The 20,014-nt window shown below is 44.1% G+C and overlaps 1 protein-coding gene across 1 annotated transcript; it reads right to left on the bottom strand.

Annotated features, from left to right (window-relative positions):
- Positions 1-465: 465 nt before the first annotated feature.
- Positions 466-19,970, bottom strand: st6galnac4 (ST6 (alpha-N-acetyl-neuraminyl-2,3-beta-galactosyl-1,3)-N-acetylgalactosaminide alpha-2,6-sialyltransferase 4). The gene is made up of 5 exons (XM_084324701.1): positions 19,759-19,970; positions 19,472-19,621; positions 12,712-13,121; positions 6,706-6,813; positions 466-2,033 (listed from the first exon to the last, which is right to left on the bottom strand). The coding sequence occupies exons 1-5, from the start codon at positions 19,768-19,770 to the stop codon at positions 1,838-1,840; spliced, it is 876 nt and encodes a 291-aa protein (XP_084180827.1). The 5' UTR covers positions 19,771-19,970; the 3' UTR covers positions 466-1,837.
- Positions 19,971-20,014: the final 44 nt, after the last annotated feature.

The following is a 20,014-nucleotide window of genomic DNA, read 5'->3' as shown; positions in this document are numbered from 1 at the left end:
TTCTTATTCCTTCGTCAGTGTTATAGCTAGCATTGTGTTATTGTGCTATAGCTATAACACTGACGAAGGAATAAGAATTCCGAAACATGTTTGTTTCAGGCTGCCATTAAATACTTGAACCTGAGAGTGCTGGTCCAGCTTCACTGCTTCTTTTTTTTATATATCACTTAATGGGATTTCAGCACCCAGTGTAGGATTTTGAGAGCGCGGTCTATCTTGACATTTTCCTCACATTCACCCGTTCACTCACACGCCGACGGTGGAGGCGACCATGCGAGGTGCCAACCTGCTCCACTTAATGCTCAAGCAAGTGTCTTGCTCAAGTACACTTCCAACACGCTGCCCGGGAGGAGTGGGGATCGAACCAGGAACCTTCCGATTACCAGACGACCGCTCTACCTCCTGAGCTGTAACTGTCGCCTCCATAGATCAGTAAATACTGATCATTCGAAATGCTCAATGATGCTAGTAAAACTATTTTTTCGTTTTTTTTATAAAACAATAAAAAAAATCTATTTTACATGATCGATGAATTTCCTCATTTTCAATGTCAATGTTAGTCTTATAAGGCAGCAACTACACTTCCTGTGTATACAGGACAGCCACAGCGTTTCCACGGTTACGTTGGCACGTGATCGCCGGCAGAATCTCTTTGCGCCGGCTGAGCCATTATTTTCCTATGGGAAGAGCGACTGGTGTGGCACACCTCTCCAAGCGCTGTGCTCAACTTTCAAATTATTTCAACTTAGGGCGGCTGAGTGGCGCAGTGGGCAAGGCGCTCGCCACTAACGCAGGAGATGCTGGTATCGAGCCCAGCTCTCGGCGTTGCTACCGGCTTGGCCGGCCGTCATACTAACACAATTGTTAGAGGGAAAGCCGGTGGGTGGGGATTGGACGTTGTGGACAGCGACTCCTACAGGTCGGTTGGGTGAGGCCTGTACAGCAGAAACAGGAAGTATCGGGGGGAACGTGAGCCTCCCACACGTTACTCCTCGCCACTGAGAGTTCGAGCTGTCTGGTGAAAAGATGCGACAGGCTGCCTCCTCGTGTACCGGAGGGGACAAGTGATGCAAGGCTTCTATCCTCACTACAACTGACCAGTGGGAGGCATAGTCTAGCAACGTTCAAGACAGGGGAGGGAAGAATTGGAAATACGAAATTGGGATGGGAGAAAAATAGAAAATAAGGAGAAAAAAAGTGGATAAAAAAAAGTTGCAGCTGACCTTGCAAATTGCTACCAATAAGAAGACAGCTTTATGTGATTGTATGGGAAATGGGAATGGTATTCTGTCCAGTGTAGAGGAGCGTATGCAGCCACGAGGTACAACGTGAGGTACTGTACACGCTCCTCTGCGTTGGAAATACATTGAATGCAGCAACAGCAGGACATGTGTTGCATGTCCTCCCCATCTCTCTCTCTCTCCCAATTTCCGAACTGTCGTGTCAATAAAATGCACCGGGTTCGCCTCCCGCTCCCGTCGATGATTTGTCGCATGTCCTCCCCACCTCTTCTCCCGTTCTTCCTCTCCTCTGTCAGTCTTGTATGGCCAATAAAATGAAGCTGTAAAAACACTAAAATAAAAGAAATAAAAAAATGCCCTACAAAAAGTTACAAAAATTAAAAAGAATTGACGGTGCACCAGTCAGTGGAGGAGGCTTATTAAGGAAGGTTGTAGAAGAAGATCATCTCACTCAAAAATGGCCGTTGGACCATGAGGAACAGGGTTTTTCAGAAGAGCACATTCAATACAGCTCTATGACTATTCAGTAACACTGCACGATAATAACCAGCATGAAGGTCAACAGAGGTGAAAGGTCAACAGCAATGCCTCCGGGGTTAACCTCTCCTTTCGCTCCAGGAGGGATGTTTAAACTCCATCCTGTGTCGCGTGGCCCACCTGGCGTAGATGGCCTTCTCTGTGATGAAGCGGTGGCCCCCGCGCCGCGCACGCTCGTGGACCTTGTACATCCTGCACTCGTCAATCCGGCTCCGCTCATAGTAATGGTAGGGGACCACACTGTGATTGGCATCACTGGCATGGGAGAAGGAAGACATGGAAATTATGGTTTAAGCCTTTAAGGTAACAATTTACCAGAGGGGTATTGTAGGGCTGAACAACATATCAAATAACAATTCATATTGATATCACAATATGCCTATCAATATTGGCAAGACTTTTATTTTGATATATCATTTTACAAAATACACATACCGTAATTCCTCTAATAGTAACCGGGTCTCAAATACAAGCCGGGTCTCTATTAATGGCCGGGTGCGCTCTTGAGCTAAGCAATTATAAGCCGGCCTCCTAATACAAGCCGGGTTACTAATATACTGAGCTGCATACTGAGCTAGTTACTTGATTTCACTTTGAAAACGTTGAAATGACCAGTGACCACCTGTAATTGCACTGTTTACTATTTCATACATTACTTGGTTTCAATAAATGAACCCAGTACATTTTACTGGGTTCAAACTGACAAAATGTTGATTTATTCATTATGATCCGTTTGAAAATTTGAAATATAGGCCTCCCTCTTATACAGGCCTCCTCCTAATACAAGCCTGGTACCCGCTACAGTTGAAACAAATACAAGCCGGGGTTACTATTAGAGGAATTACGGTAATAAGTGAGAGAAAGCAAGGTTGAAAAGAGTCAGGCGGATGTACTCAGAACGTCAACCCCCCCCCCCCCCCCCCCATCATTAAATTCCTTTACCATCAGTAGCACAACCAAGGGTACACACCTGGGAGTGCTACATTCATACATATTATCATACATGCATACTGTAACAAAGGTAGCAGACAGGGGTAGGTGGAAGGTGCAATATGGTTGTACAAATAATCAAACACACAGTCAAACAGCTTTAGCTCCCCGCTGGGCAATGGCCAGGGGCATTTATTTAAACAAAACAGAAAATTAAGAAACCAACAAAAATCATACTGGCTCCCAGTGAAGCACCTAACTGTCTTTGCTATAGTCCAGTCTTTAACTAGGCCGGGCCGCTGTCCGGCTTACCGGCTGTTTAACTCACAGTTTGGTTGTCTCCCAACAGCTCTCCCACTCTCCATTCCAAGACACCCTCTGATGTTCTTGGTCTGTCCTCTTTGAGAGGCATGCTGATTGCTAATTGAAAGACAGCTGTGTGTGGGTCTGCATGTGTGCAGCTGTCAGTCTTCTTCTCTCCATTGGGGGAGCCAACAGGCAGGAACATAGCATCTATTGATCACCATTCCCCTCAGCCCCTTACATACCCCCCCCTTCAGTCCCTGCTTGGGAGAGGCAAATAAGGTCCAGAGGGCATCTCTCCGGGACGCGTCTATTCTTTTACCAACGGATTTCCAGTTCCGCGTTCGCGTTCTGCGATCTGATTGGCCACTGACGTTTCTGGTGCGATCTGATTGGCCACTGACTTTTCTGGTCATGTGACATGTGCGCCCAATTGCGTGACGCGGCCATTTCCGCCTCGAACAGCATAAAACTACCTAACGCCTAGTTTATCACTGGTTAAGCTTAGGCGACTCTTTCGAAGTTGGTTAAGGTTAGAGTTTGGAATCAGGGCTGGTGTTCTATCGCCCTGCTCTAAGACAAACTCTAACCTTAACCAACTTCGAAAGAGTGCCTAAGCTTAACCGGTGGCAGAACTTGCAGTCACACGATTGCCGCGACCAGAAACGTCAGTGGCCAATCAGAACGCAGAACGCGGAACTGGAAATCCGTTGGTAAAACTATTCAGGCCTCCGGGACAGGGCGTCTGCGTTCCCGTGTTTGGCTCCCGACCTGTGGATCACAGAGAAATCAAACTCTTGCAAGGAAAGAAACCATCTACCGACTCGAGCATTAGTCTCCTTCTTTTTGGACATCCAGACTAGGGGTGCATGGTCAGTTATGAGAGAGAAATGTCGGCCCACCAGATAATATCTGAGACGCTCCAGTGCCCACTTGATAGCCAGTCCTACCTTCTCTACCGTGGCATATCCTTGCTCCCTTTGTTTCAGCTTCCTACTGATGTAGAGTACTGGATGTTCCTCACCTCGTATCTCTTGAGAGAGTACGGCTCCTACTCCCACCTCTGACGCATCTGTTTGCACGATCATCTCCTGCGTGAAATCCGGGGTGACCAGCACGGGCTCTCTGAGACCCTGGAACGCCTTCTCTGCCTCTTCCGTCCATTCCACCATGAGGGGCTTGGTGGCTTTGGTTAGGTCTGTGAGGGGAGCAGCTATAGAGGAGTAGTTAGGGATGAAACGAGAGTAATAGGAGGTAAGTCCCAGGAAGGTCTTTACCTGTCTCTTAGTTGCTGGTCGGGGCCACTCCTCAATAGACTGAACCTTACGCTCCTGTGGTTTCACATTTCCTCGTCCGATGGTGAAACCCAGGTATTCAGCCTCCTCCAAACCAAGCTTGCACTTCTTTGGATTGGCTGTTAAACCTGCTTTGCGGAGAGCCTCCAATACCGCGGCAAGCCTGTCCAAGTGGCTCTCCCAGTCCTCACTGTGGATTACCACATCATCCAGATATGCAGCTGCATACTCACGGTGAGGTCTCAACACTTTGTCCATTAGCCTTTGGAAGGTGGCTGGGGCTCCATGCAGGCCAAAGGGCAACACTGTGTATTGGTACAGCCCTGTGGGGGTAGCAAACGCAGTCTTCTCTTTGGAGTCAGAGGCACCTCCTTGGAGTTGCTAGAGGCACCTGCCAATACCCCATGGTTAGATCCAGGGTGCTGATGTACCGGACCTCCCCCAGCCGGTCAATCAGCTCATCAACCCTAGGCATGGGATAGGCATCAAATTTAGATATTTCATTAAGCTTCCGAAAATCATTACAGAACCTTTTTGTGTTGTCTGGCTTAGGGACCAGGACGATCAGGCTAGCCCATTCACTATAGGACTCCTCTATGACGCCCAGTGTCAGCATCTTCTTTTTTTTTGGTCCACTTTTTCTCCCATTTTTCTATTTTTCTCCCATCCCGGCTGCAATGTGGACTAAGTCATACATAGCACGAGTCCCCTCCGATACTCGAGGTAACAGCAGTAGCATCTTTTCACCTGCGCGGCGCGATCTTTCAGCGTCAGGGGTCTGCGCTTTGGAGGGGCGCCGCCCCCATCGCTTCCTGATTCTACTGCGCAGGCGCACCAACCGACCTGTAGGAGTCGCTGTCCACAACGCCCGATCCCCACCCATCAGTTTCCCACCCCCTAATACTGCCAATGTGTATTAGTACGGACAACCAGCTAAACTGAAAGCAATGTGGAGCGCTGGGCTCGAACAGGCGAACCCAGCGTCTCCAGTATTCGTGGTGAGCGCCTTGCCCACTGCACCAGGTAGCCGCCCGTGTCAGCATCTTCTTGACCTCTTCTTCAATGATGACCCTCGTGGCTTCTGGGGTTCTGTAAGGCCGCATTTTCACCTTCCGACCCGGCTCTGTCTGGATGTGGTGTTCCACCAGGGTGGTCTGGCCTGGTACACTGGAGAACACACCTGAGGCTCTCTGCACCAATTCCTTCATCTGCTGCAGCTGTATTTTTGAGAGCCCTGGCCCATACGTCACCTCGACACCTTCATCCCTTGGTGAGGAGTAAGGGAAGACACAAGGAGAAACACAAGATACCAGCACATCTCTGGCATGCCACATCGTAAGCAGGTTGACATGATAGATTTGAATAGGCTTTCGGCGTCCTATCCTCTTCGTCCCGGTTGGGGCATAAGGCTGCAATCATACACTGCCACTGAATCCGCCACTGAATCCTGTCTCGTGCTTTGGCCTGCGCTTCGTCCCAGGAAAGACCCATCTCCTTCAGCTCCATCATCACTGTCCTTCGCGAGGTGTTCTTTGGTCTACCCCCTCTTTCTCTTCCCAACTGGGGTCCATCTCAAGGCAACTTTGGGTAACCTTTCATTGGGCATCCTCAATACATGGCAGAGCCATCTTAACCTCTGTCTCCTTATCTCAAGGGACATATGCAAGCTGCCTGTCTTCTTATAAAGTTCCTCGTTCGAGATTCTATTTGGCCAAAAGATGTTGCAGATCCTACGTAAGCAGCTATTATGGAAGACGTCAACCTGTCTCATATCCTGTTTTGTTACTCTCCAGCACTCAGAGCCATATAGCAGGACAGACTTACTTAACATTGCTGTTGTAGAGCCTGAGTTTGGTTTTAAGGCTATATTGTTTAGACTTCCAGATGTTGCGAAGTTGGCTGAAAGCACCTCTTGCTTTGTTGAGACGCATCTTGATGTCTTTTTGCGTTCCACTTTCACTGCTTATGAGGCTTCCGAGGTATGTAACGTCTTCTACACATTCCAACGCCTCTCCATCGATGGTGATTGGAGGTGCTGTTGGGGCATTGATGCACATCACCTGGGTCTTTTTCTGGTTGATGTAGAGACCAGTTTGCTTTGCATAATTGCTTAGCCGGTCAGACTTCTCCTGGAGGTGGCTACAAGTGGATGACATGACTGCCAGATTGTCTGCAAAGTCAAGGTCTTCCATAAAGGAGAACAGGGTCCATTGGATTCCACGGGGACGGTCTGATGTAGTTTGACACATAACCCAGTCGATGGTAATCAGGAACAGAATAGGGGAGAGGATGCAGCCTTGTCTTACTCCAGATTTAATGGGAAATTACTCTGTCAAGGTGTTATCAAGGATGCAAAGAGTACAGGTCGTAAAGTCGGGTAGTAGTTGAAAATACCTCACCTGCAGTAATTATCATTAATCATTCCATAGATCTGGATACTGTCACACATGTCCATGGCCAGAATCATGGTGAAGAAACCAGTACTGAGAAATGCCCCAGACTTCATTCTGAAAGACACAACCAACATTCAGGCTTAAGGGATCACGTCAACATTATGGGAAATACACTTACCGTCTTCTCCAGAGTTAGACAAAATGATGGACACTAATTTACTCTCTGTGCAATCAGTAGAAAGCTATCTAGACTAGGCAGAATTTCAGAAAATGTGCTTGTATAAAGTGCTGAAGGCATTTCGTGTTTATTTTTGGTACACAACATTTCTAGGGGTATTAAGGGGTGCTGAATCCAAATCTGCTGTATACCAAGCTCAAAAATGTCAAATAAGGCCTCAAAATTGAGAAATCCAACATGGCCGCCAGCACCAGGCCCTCTCTCCACAAAAACAGGTGCTAAACCCACAGTTTTTATTCTACTGACATGAAACTTTGCACAGAACATCTGCACCTATGGAGGAAGAGAGTAGGAATATAGCTGGGGTGCAACCATGAGTAACAGGGTGTTTTTGACTGTCGAACTGTAATCTTTGTATAGGCGAGGATAAAAAAATGACATTTCTTCAGTGTTTGCAGGAATACTACAGCAATTTGGTAATAACTGTACAGTGTTGGACACCAACATTAGAATCCCCCAAGTCTTAGCTTTATTCAGGTACCAAGTTTATGCAAGTAGCTCTTATAAATCTGGATATATAAGCCTTTTAATGTAAGCATGCTGTTTTAGGCGAATTTTCAAAAAATAAATGGTGGGGCTTAATGAGTTAAGTGTGACTACACAAGGTACAAACCTGAATTAAATGTGCTTTTGTAAGTTTTCTTACATACATCAACAAGGACGTAGTCACACCGGAGATTCAAGAATCCCTACTTGGCGCAGAACACCTTGGACAGGCACAACTGAACATGTTTGTGGACAAACGTTTGTGTGAACCTCCAGATAGTGACCAGCACCTGAACCTGAAATCACCCATTCGAATGAACAAAGCCAAGACATTTGCCTCTTTGTATGAAGTTGTGCAACTTTCCAAGAACAAGCAAAACACCATCAAAGTGGACAGGCAGATTCTACAAAGGCTCATCACAGCTTACAGAGCAGGTCGTAAGGTAGACCTTGACAATATCCTCCAGCATGAGCTCATGCCCATCCCGCCATCTCTGGCCACAACTAACGGGAGTCTACATTCCACCAACAAGTCTGTGTTAGCAAATATACTGACGAAACAAGTTAAAACCCCTGCAGATCTTACCCTTCAGGGACCCAGCTGCCTGGTCATTGATGGCCAAGCTCTGGTAATGGCACTCGGAAAGCCACCGGACACTACAACATTTGGTGACTATGCCAACAAGTTCACTGACACCGTGTTGAAGATGGGAGCAAAATACCAGAGGGTAGATGTCGTCTTTGACAGATACCATGACCAATACATCAAAACAGGCACAATCTGAGAAAAGTGCTGCCAAACTTCTACCAGCATGTGACTTGTTCTACCAGAGGCGGGAATATTTTAGACCATTGCTACTCGCAATTTAAGAGCGGGTACAAATCACATGCTGCCAGTCCTTTCGGCAAGTCAGATCACGACGCCATCTTTCTTGTACCGCAGTATAAACAAAGTCTCAAGCGCATTCCTGTAGTATCGCGAGAGGTGAAGCGCTGGACGGTGGCGTCGGAGGAGACGCTCCAAGCTGCACTAGAATGTACAGACTGGGGGGTGTTCCGCGATAACACAGATAATATTAATGACTACACGGAAACAGTGCTGGACTTTGTTTGTACTTTGGTAGAAGAAACAATCCCCTCTACCACAATTAGAGTTTACCCAAACCAAAAGCCCTGGGTAGACAAATCCATCCGCGAAGCTCTGAAGGCGCGCACCTCAGCATACAATGCCAGGCTTGTGACAGGCAACATGAATGACCACAAGGTGGCGAGATACAATGTTAGGAGGACAGTAATAGAAGCAAAAAGGCGCTACAGGGATAAAATTGAACTTCAATATGAACAGGCTGACTCTAGAGCTATGTGGCAGGGCCTCAGAACGATGACAGATTACAAAGGCACCTCCCTCAAACTGAACAGTGACATCCAACTGGCAAATTATCTCAATACCTTCTATGCGAGGTTTGAGGCTGGGAATAACAGCACCAGCCTACAAACCACCGCAATGGAGGGGGGGGGGCACTGCTGATGGAGACTCAGTGTTCAGAATAAAAGAACATGAGGTGAAGAACTTCTACTCATGCACAATAGAGAGCATCCTGACTGGCAATATCACCTTCTGGTTTGGGAATAGCACTGCACAAGACCGCAGCAGACTACAGAGAGTGGCCCGTTCAGCCGAACGCACAATTGAAGGTGGGCTTCCCACTCTCCAATACATTTACAACAAGCGGTGCATGGGCAAGGCTAAGAGAATAATCAAAGACTCCAGCCACTTAAACAACTGCCTCTTTGAACTGCTGCGGTCAGGCAAGCGATACCGGAGTCTCATGGCAAGCACAGAGAGACTCAGAAGGAGCTTCTATCCCCAGGCCATCAGGATGCTCAATGAATGAACAATGAACAATAAGCAAACCATCAACACACCCACAGCGCACATACACTCACTTAAATAAACACACTGTAGTACCCACTTTACCACTTTAGACACACTTTACACTTTATATTTATATTTATATTATTGGTAAGGAAATTGCACATCATTCTCATTCCTTATTGCACCTCACCACTACAAGGTGGCACCACAAGCTAAGCTATACCTCACCATTTTTGTACCAGCTGTACATACTGTATATATAGATACACTGAACAATTTTGTTGTTTACACTTGTTTACATATTTGACTTCTTGATGTTCTATTTTATACTTATTATACTTATTTTTTACTATCTTGTTATTATCTAGCACACTCTCAGGAGCAACACAGAAAGAAACATTTCATGCAAAGTATTCTGTATGCTGTATGACAACTAATAAAGAAACTTGAACATTCACTTATTTATATGGTAAAATAATCTTTTTATTTTATTATATTATAATCTATTCTATTCTATTCAGGAAAAGTGGCATTGGATGAATCATGCAACTGCAAGACACCTGCGACACCTGCCTGAATACGATTGATGACTGACAATAAATTACTGTACCTAAGATACTGTACGCATATTAAGGACTATCTAATTTGCATAAATGGCATGTTGATAAAAAATTCAAGAGAAAATAGTTTGAATAAATCCATCCTGCTTTTCTTTCTTATTTGGTTGATGAGTTATGCATCAATAACGACCACAGTTTCTGCTATAAATATGAGTTTCAAGCAACATTTTCACAACTGATCTAAAATCAGGATATGATTTTAAATTCTTCATGTATGCAAACATATAAAACACATTTCATTCATGTTTCTACCTTGTTTAGTCAGAAAGATATGCACTTAAATAGATTTCAGGCTGGCGCTGGCGGCCATGTTGGATTTCTCAATTTTGAGGCCTTATTTGACATTTTTGAACTTGGTATACAGCAGATTTGGATTCAGCACCCCTTAATACCCATAGAAATGTTGTGTACCAAAAATAAACACGAAATGCCTTCAGGGTTTTGATTTTCTGAAAATTGACCCTGTCTAATCTGGCTGCAAGCTAGCCTCGTTGATTGTTATCAGCCTTCCTTCAAGTATCTGCGTTGTGTTTATTTATTATTGTTGAGGCCCTCGTTCTGTGGAACACTGTCTTTCCCCCGTTAATGCATCCGGAAGAAAATACTGGAGTCATCGACTCATCGTCTCATATCAGAAGAAGGATGTTTATTTGCATAAACCAAGGTTCTCGTACAGAATGGAACGCATTGAAAGTCTTTAGAGGTATAAGAAGGCTAAAGTTCCATCTCTCTCTGTCTAGGTGCTATCGCTCCTAGCTTCCCACTAGCGGCCTATCTCCTCGTGGTCCTTTCTAGCTCCCCCAGCCCTCGTTCTCTGCTTGGTGTCGGTCTCGCTCGCTTTCCAAACTATTCTGCCTGCTCGCTTTCTACCACTGTCTACTGATAGATTCGTTATCTCTCTTTCATTACCTAGGTAACGTCTCTCTCTCACACGTTACTAGCACTCTGCAGCCCTGCCCCCATCACTCCCAACTGTCATGGGCATTGGGCAGACTGTAACACTATAACACTGAAGAAGGAATACATAATTCCGATTGAAACATGTTTGTTTCAGGCTGCCATTAAATTTTGAACCTGAGAGTGCTGGTCTGGCTTCACAGCTTCTTTTACATTGGGCAGACTGTGCCATCTCCTAGAATGCTGACCTTGAGCAACTCTCTCGGACTCTGTCTCGTTATCTGCGTTGCCATGGCAACCACTTTGTTATGACTCCCCTTCCCTCACAGGCTCATACAAAAATGGAGTGAAATGTCTCTTAGATCTTAACACACACAGGCCACAGCCACCTTGCCTTAATTAAAAGGTGTTATGGCACTATATTTATATGCAATATAACCTAAATTGTCCTGATCAATGAAAAACAGGGGTGCTCCAGTAGCACACCATGTTACCGCGCTGCGTCGCGGGACTCCGTGCTGCGTCACGGATCTGGTTGACTCCGAGTTCGATTCCCGGACTCGCCGTCATTTGCCGAATGTCTCCCCCTGCTCTCTCTCCCGTTTCACCCTACAACTGTCGGTCATGCTTGACCAGAAAAGCGATAAACGCTAAAAAATAAAGTTTTAAAAAAAGAAAAACACCCAAATCCTTCACTACGGATCATTTAGCCTAGCTTAAAACTCCGGGAGAGGGCGGTCAGGTGGCGTAGCGGAGATTGCGCTCGTCACCAACGCAGGAGATGCTGGGTTCGAGTCCAGCTCTCGGCATTGCCACCAGCTTGGCTGGCCGTTCACACTAATACAATTGGCAGTATTAGGGGGTGGGGAAGCTGGCGGGTGGGAATCTGGCATTGTGGACAGCGACGCCTACAGGTCAGGTCTCGGCGCTTGCTAAGCGGGGCAGGACTTGGTGGAGATAGCGTGCCCTCCCACGCGTTACACTTCACCAATGAGAGTCCTCGCTGCCAAGTGAAAAGACGTCACTGGCTGTCGGCGCACGTCTCGGAGGAAGCGTGCGATCGACTCGGGACGCCCTTGTACCGACTCGTAGGAGAACATGCATACAGCAGCCAGGTAGGGGAGGGAATTGGCACAACGACTAATTGGGACGGGGAGAAAATCAGAGAAAATCAGAAACAGAAAAGAATAATTAAAATTAAAAATACTCCGGGAGCGGTGTTTTTGGCCAACTGTTAGCTGATCCGTATCCGCCTCCCTTCATTTGTGCTAAGCTAGGTTAGCTTGCCGCACAGAGTGGAAATTGATATCTTCTTGTCTGACTATGGAGAAGACGGTAATCTATTACCAGTCGGCAGTCACAGATTAGTTATTCAGTCCTTTTTTTCTTTTTGTTTTTTTATTATCTTTTTTCCCCTCCTTTTTCCGATTTTTCTCCCATCCCACTGTTAGTCGTTATGCCAATTCCCAACCCCCCTTCCTGGTTGTTGCGCACCCCCCCTACTGTTGGTCCGGGAGGCCGGAGACTGTCACATGCTTTCCTCCAACGCATGTGCAGCCAGCCGGCAGCCAGCCTGGCCGCTCAGATTCTCACTGGGAGAGTGTAACGTGTGGAAGGTCGCACTACCTCTCTCCAGATCCTACCCTCGCTGAGCAGGCGCCCCGACCGAACTGTAGGGGTCGCTGTCCACAACGCCTAGGACCCACCCGCCAGCTTTCTCCACCCCCTAATACTGCCAATTGTATTAGAGTGAACGGCCAGCCAAGCTGGTGACAACGCCGGGAGCTGGGCTCGAACCCAGCATCTCCGGCGTTGGTGACGAACGCAATCTCTGCTACGCCACCTGACCGCCCTATTCAGTCCTTTGTTAATATTCCAATCTCATACCACTGTACCTGTTCTTTCCAGTTTCGTTCTGGAAAACACCATCGCAGTACTGGATCTTCTCTCTGGTCACAGCGTAGATCTGGACCTTGGGGTACTTCTTGGCCATCTTCAGGAGGACATTGAAGACGCGTCCCGTCCCGTCCCGCCTCATGTTCCTCTCGGGTCCCCAGAACACGTAGACGGTGTCCGCAGAGCGCTGGAAGTAGTAGCTCTCGTTTTTCAGAAGCAAGGGGACACTGGTGTGAGACACGACGCGAAGGCTCGTCTGACTGCCCACGTCGCTCTCGTAACCCTGCGTGGGAGCGTTGTTCATGCGGATCACACACCCGACCCTGTCGATCTCCTCCCCTATGCCGGCTCCCAGCATCTGGCCTGAGCTGGATATCAAGGCACACTGGCTGCAGTGCATATCTAGAAACTGACGACACAAAAAAAAGTATTGATTAAGCAAGGATTAAGTCATTGATTTTTTTTAGTGATGCACGATATATCGGCCGCCGATATAATATCGGCCGATATGGCCGTTTTTTTACACATCGGTATCGGTCCGATATCAAGATAGGACCGATATTTAAAAAAATATATATATTTAATCTTTTTTTTTTTTTTTTATAATCTTTTTTTTCTTCTTTTTACATGTTTTGGCCTTAAATAGTTTCAAAATATCAGTCATTTCTGAAAATAAGTTACAAAAGTAAAACAATTATGCGTTTTAGAAAATAGCTCTTTATTTGATTATCATAAAAAAGTGTTTTCTATACAGAGATATCGACATCGGTAAATATCGGTATCGGCCAGAACAGCAATATTAATATCGGTTATCGGTATCGGCCACAATTTTCACATCAGTGCATCACTAATTTTTTTTATTGAGCAGAAATAAAAGGACATACAGAAGCAGCATACACTGCCAATAGGACGGGTACACAAAAAAGCTTGAGAGCTTGTTTCCATTGTGGTCCCATAGAGTGCGTGCGTGTGCAGAGGTCAGTGCATGAAAATGTGTGTGAATGTATGCTTGTGTGAAAAATAAAACATGGAACATAAAAAAAACTTTACATAAACCTTCACACATGAATACAGTAAAATAACACTAAAATCACCAGCCTAGGTATCACAATACCGGTTCTAAAACGATACCACAATCATTTATCTCACACGCATCTATTTTAGTCACTAATGGAGTAAGAGACACACACACAGGGCGGAAGATAACCCAATCAGACTATGTAGAAAATACCTTGGCGTGTGTTCAACTGCCACTAAAATGCAGGGGTGTAAAGTACTTGAGTAATTGTACTTTGTTACAATACTTAAGTACTGTTTTTGGGGATTTGTACTTTACTCGAGTATTATTAGGTTTGTATACTTGTAGTTTTACTCAATTACATTTCAGAGAAAAAAAACATACTTTTTACTCCTTACATTTTAAATGCAGACCTACAAAGTACAAAGTACAAATCTCGCAGGTCCAACTATTTGAATTAGTATATTTGTTTCTCTGGCCGAATTAACCCACCCAGCTGATTGGTCCTTGTGCAAGACTAGATCTTTGATTAAACACCTGCTAATATCAGAAGAATAATTTCATATCAAATGAAAACTTGGCCCACGATGGAATGAGTTTGAGACCCCTGGTCTATCCCTTGCAATAAAAAAAATGTTTTTACTTTTACTTTTTAGTACTTAAGTACATTTAAAAGTAGATTTATTTAATTTTTTTTTACTTTGACCAGTCAGCTGGTTCTTTTTGCGTTTATCGCTTTTTCTCTGGTCAAGTATGACCGACAGAAACAGGTTGAATGGGGGTACAGATGGGGGGAAAGACACTCTGAGAAAGTACGGCTTGTCCGGGAGTCGAACTCGCTACCCCAGATCCGTGACGAGCACGGTTGTCCCCGAAGCCGAAATAGCGTTCGAGGTACTGTACGTGGTGAGCTACTGGAGCTCCCCAAGTAGAAACTTTTTTACTTTTACTCAAGTGTGTTTTTAGCCAGATACTCGGACTTTTACTTGAGTACGATTTTGAGACGGTACCCATACTTTCACTTAAGTATCATTTCTGGGTACTTTTTACACCCCTGAGTAAAATGGCATCAGGCTGTTATTCTAAAAGTATCAATACTAACACGGTTGTATTGGACCGTTTTTTAATGGCCGAGTATTGCGATACTTCTCTAATATCGGTGTATCGTGCAACCCTACTTCCTTCTCTTGCTGCATTTAAAAGCATAGCTGTCAACATTTGGATTTGAAAAAACTGGATATTTTGCCCCGCCCCCTTCCCCCCAGCCCCGCCTTCTCCCAATGTAGTCTCCTCCCCCTCGTATGTATATTATTATTATATTGTCTGCACTGCGCAGCCGTGGAATCGCGAGGCCATAGATTTAGAATAGATAGAAAGGGCACATTGTGGTGTATCATAATTAATTTGTTGAATACAATAGGATTTTTATAACGTTGACACAAATGAAAGAATATTTACACTAAGTTCTCTTTTACCTCTTATTTAATTCATTCATTAATTTAATTGTAGGCACTGTTTATATTGTACGTAGTCCTGTGTGTTGTATATTGTGTCCTATGTTACTTTTGTGTTTATTGTCTCTTTCTATATACACCGTGGGAAGGGGGGCACGTAATCGAATTTTTCTGTATGTCTTGCACAAATTGGAAAATGACAAAGTTGACTTTGACTTTTAACATGTGTCTATAGTGTCAGACACTAATTGTAATGTTAAAAACGGATACTGCTGTAATATAAAGGAAAATTCGACCATGCCTCAATGTATCAACTTTAAACATACACTAAATGTTAATGTTAGACATGTTAATTTCCATTATTTCCACCATGTGCAACATTTCCTAAGAACAGCAATGTCCATTCTATCAACTCCAAATCTGTGCTATGAGCTCAATTCTCCCGGTGCATGCAGAAGTACAATTGCTGTCTTGTTTTGGATGAATGAGTAGAAATGAAAAACGGAAATCTTCTTTTATTAAAGTAGTTTTGACATGTGATATAGATAAAGATATTGTTTCATTGTGTATTGATTAACTTTACATTTGCTCTTCATTCATATTACAAAAGTTATACTGGCACGTCTAATACAGCAATGGATTATGGGTAAATGCAACGTTAAAGCAGTGCCAATGTAAGACTGACTTTACATTAAACGAATGACAATAATATAGTATAAAGTAGGGTATTATTTGGACAAAAGAATGGTGTTGTCTCACCCTACTCGCATGTTGAGGGAGAGCACCATACATTATACACTGAGAAACCACGGCCGAGAGTGAGCTCTCCGGGAAGCCTAAATATATGCGCAAGAAGTGGCTGTGAGAGATCGGGAACAGCGAAGGCCTTGCGATTGGTGGCCCCGGCCTGTGGGAGGCTATCCAGGGTATTGGGAGGATAGTGATGGAAGTAAATGGAGTGAGAAGGGCGAGGTAGATAGCGATAGGGGTAAGAATGGCAAAGGGAAGGAGTCGGGTGGTGACAGAATGGAGTATAGTGGGGAGGAGAGTGAGAAAGAAGAGATTGAGAAGGAGGTGTGGGAAACGGCGGGGAAGAAGAGGAAGAAGAAGACGGAGAGGAACGACAGCGATGGGGATAGCCAGGGCAAGGGTAAGGGGTCGGGTGAGGGTAGGGGGGAGGAGAGGGGGGGAGAAGGGTGGAATTTTGAGACGGTACCCATACTTTCACTTAAGTATCATTTCTGGGTACTTTTTACACCCCTGAGTAAAATGGCATCAGGCTGTTATTCTAAAAGTATCTATACTAATACGGTTGTATTGGACCGTTTTTAATGGCCGAGTATTGCGATACTTCTCTAATATCGGTGTATCGTGCAACCCTACTTCCTCAACTTGCTGCATTTAAAAGCATAGCTGTCAACATTTGGATTTGAAAAAAAACTGGATATTTCGCCCCGCCCCCTTCCCCCCAGCCCCGCCTTCTCCCAATGTAGTCTCCTCCCCCTCGTATGTATATTATTATATTGTCTGCACTGCGCAGTCGTGGAATCGTGAGGCCATAGATTTAGAATAGATAGAAAGGGCACATTGTGGTGTATCATAATTAATTTGTTGAATACAATAGGATTTTTATAACGTTGACACAAATTAAAGAATATTTACACTAAGTTCTCTTTTACCTCTTATTTAATTCATTCGTTAATTTAATTGTAGGCACTGTTTATATTGTACATAGTCCTGTGTGTTGTATATTGTGTCCTATGTTACTTTTGTGTTTATTGTCTCTTTCTATATACACCGTGGGAAGGGGGGCATGTAATTGAATTTTTCTGTATGTCTTGCACAAATTGGAAAATGACAAAGTTGACTTTGACTTTTAACATGTGTCTATAGTGTCAGACACTAATTGTAATGTTAAAAACGGATACTGCTGTAATATAAAGGACAATTCTACCATGCCTCAATGTATCAACTTTAAACATACACTAAATGTTCATGTTAGAAATGTTAATTTCCATTATTTCCACCATGTGCAACATTTCCTAAGAACAGCAATGTCCATTCTATCAACTCCAAATCTGTGCTATGAGCTCAATTCTCCCGGTGCATGCAGAAGTAGAATAGACCTGTCTCAAACCCTGCCCCTTTTCTTGATCCTCCAATCACAGCTGTCGCTTACCTCTGACTTCCTCGTACAAACTTTGTTTGTACGAGGAAGTCAGAGGTAAGCGACAGCTGTGATTGGAGGATCAAGAAAAGAGGGCAGGGTTTTGAGACAGGAGAAATGAAAAACGGAAATCTTCTTTTATTAAAGTAGTTTTGACATGTGATATAGATAAAGATATTGTTTCATTGTGTATTGATTAACTTTACATTTGCTCTTCATTCATATTACAAAAGTAACACTGGCACGTCTAATACAGCAATGGATTATGGGTAAATGCAACGTTAAAGCAGTGGCAATGTAAGACTGACTTTACATTAAACGAATGACAATAATATAGTATAAAGTAGGGTATTATTTGGACTAAAGAATGGTGTTGTCTCACCCTACTCGCATGTTGAGGGAGAGCACCATACATTATACACTGAGAAACCACGGCCGAGAGTGAGCTCTCCGGGAACAACCCCACATTGCCGGTGGTCTGCCAAATTCTGCTGCACACCAGAATTCTTCTGCCAGCGCTCCTGCTCTTGCGCACGCATGCGCATGACCCACAATCGTAAATATTTGCTAAACATATGTTTTTCATTGCACCTTTTGAACTGTATAAGCATGTAAATATTTGCATGTACTCATGGCTTTGCAGCAGAATGTATAAAGTAAATGTCCTATAGGGTGACGATTTTCGCGGGACAGTCCCGTTATTTTGAACTGTACTATAAGCATGTAAATATTTGCACGTACTCATGGCATCACTGTAAATGTAAATTAATGTATTAGTTATTGCCATTATGTCATTGTCACGTGGCAATTAGTACATTTTAGAGTGCTTTCCTATAGTCTTTCTCTTTCTTTCTGCGCTACGGCAGCAGTTTTCTAGGAAGCAGTAGAATTCGGCAGAACACCGGTATCGCTTCTCTGCCTTTTGTAGGTAGTTGTAGAATGTAATACATTTCACGCTAAACCCCTCCTTTATCCGGTCGTGCTTCTTCTTCTTCTTCGGGTCGCAACCGTCTTCCGGTCTGACTTCCTGTGCTAACGTTCTAATCTACACTGCTGCCACCTGTCGTCACGGAGGGAATTGCAGCCATTTTGTAAAGATTTAAAAAAAAAAAAAAAAAAAATGGAAAAAAAAAAATGGAAAAATACGGGAACGGGATGACAGCGGGAAGGAAGGTTCAAATACGTGACAATCCCGGGAAAAACGGGATGGTTGACAGCTATGTTTAAAAGTATGATCTCCGACCACTGTGTATCGACTTAGTTGTAACTGTTTTATTGTGTATTCATATTTGTTGTGCCTTCATGTATGAACCTGCTGTGCTGATAACTTTTTGTTTTGTAAGCTCATTGTCACTGTGAAAGAGGATGACTTAAGTGTCTCACAAGTTGAAATAAAGTCTTAGTTTAAATGAAATCGAATATTTGTTTTGCTGCCAGACAGTGGAGGATACATGCAATAATGTGTGTCTTGATTGATTGATTTAAATTTGTATTAACAGATTGCAGAATGGGTACAATACAGTACAGCTCAATACACACAATTGTTAAGGGGATGCAGACCAGAGAAAGACTTTCGTCTTGTTTACATCAGGGTCCCCCATTTTCAATTCACCAGGACATATATGACATACATGACATACAGATAGACAGTACTGCTACATCTATACATTTATGACATACCAGATTTGCAAATACAGTACTGTTTGTGATACAAAAAGAGTCCAGAAAAGGGAGTATATACATTTGACGTAAAAACTGTACATTGGAGGAGGTTGTGTGGGTGGGGTTGGGGGGGGAAACACTGTACAACTGTAAGCAAAACTGTACATTGGAATATTGACAACCATACTAGGTAATTTACTGTATATTGGAGGGGGTTGGGGGGGGAACACTGTACAAACAAGCAAAACTGTACATTGGAATATTGACAAAACCATACTAGGTAATTTACTGTACATTGGAGGGGGTTGGGCGGGGGACACTGTACAAACAAGCAAAACTGTACATTGGAATATTGACAAAACCATACTAGGTAATTTACTGTACATTGGAGGGGGTTGGGTTAGGACATTTACAGGGGCCAGATCTGTAAAACTGATGGAAACATGTCGACATCTCACCTGATTCATCATGCCAGAAGTGATCCTGATGTAGCCTCTGAGACCAGCATTGTGAACAGGGGAGGATCCATCTGATCTGGTGGTCACACGGCCATTATACCAAAACAGCACAGACAGGCTTATGACAGCCAGACACACCCAGCGGATCCTCTGTAGGAAATAGAGGCGTATAACCAGATTCAGATCATTGCACGACATGGTAAGTTGATTTGAACAAATATATATAATAATACATTTATTATGAAACACCAAATATTTCTCACAGTCTATAATGTATCTGTTTTTACCAGAGACTTCATATCACAGCCGGAGAGACAGGGAGATCCCCCGTCCAGAGCCTGCTGGTGATGCAACTCATAATAACGGACTTGGTAAATTATTCCAGCTGTTTAGAGAAGAGATGGGAAAGTGACAACACCTGCTCACCAGTTGTTGGATGGAATTATCGCAAAACTGTAAAAAAAAATTATGTTGTAAATCTAGTGCGTTAACATGAATATAATCGTTTGCTGGTGGATTGTAATAACGGTACCATTTTCTCAT

The sequence above is a fragment of the Notolepis coatsorum genome, assembly GCF_963971535.1.
Source record: "Notolepis coatsorum genome assembly, chromosome: 11".
Lineage (NCBI taxonomy): Eukaryota > Metazoa > Chordata > Actinopteri > Aulopiformes > Paralepididae > Notolepis > Notolepis coatsorum.
This window is presented reverse-complemented; position numbering and strand designations above follow the sequence as displayed.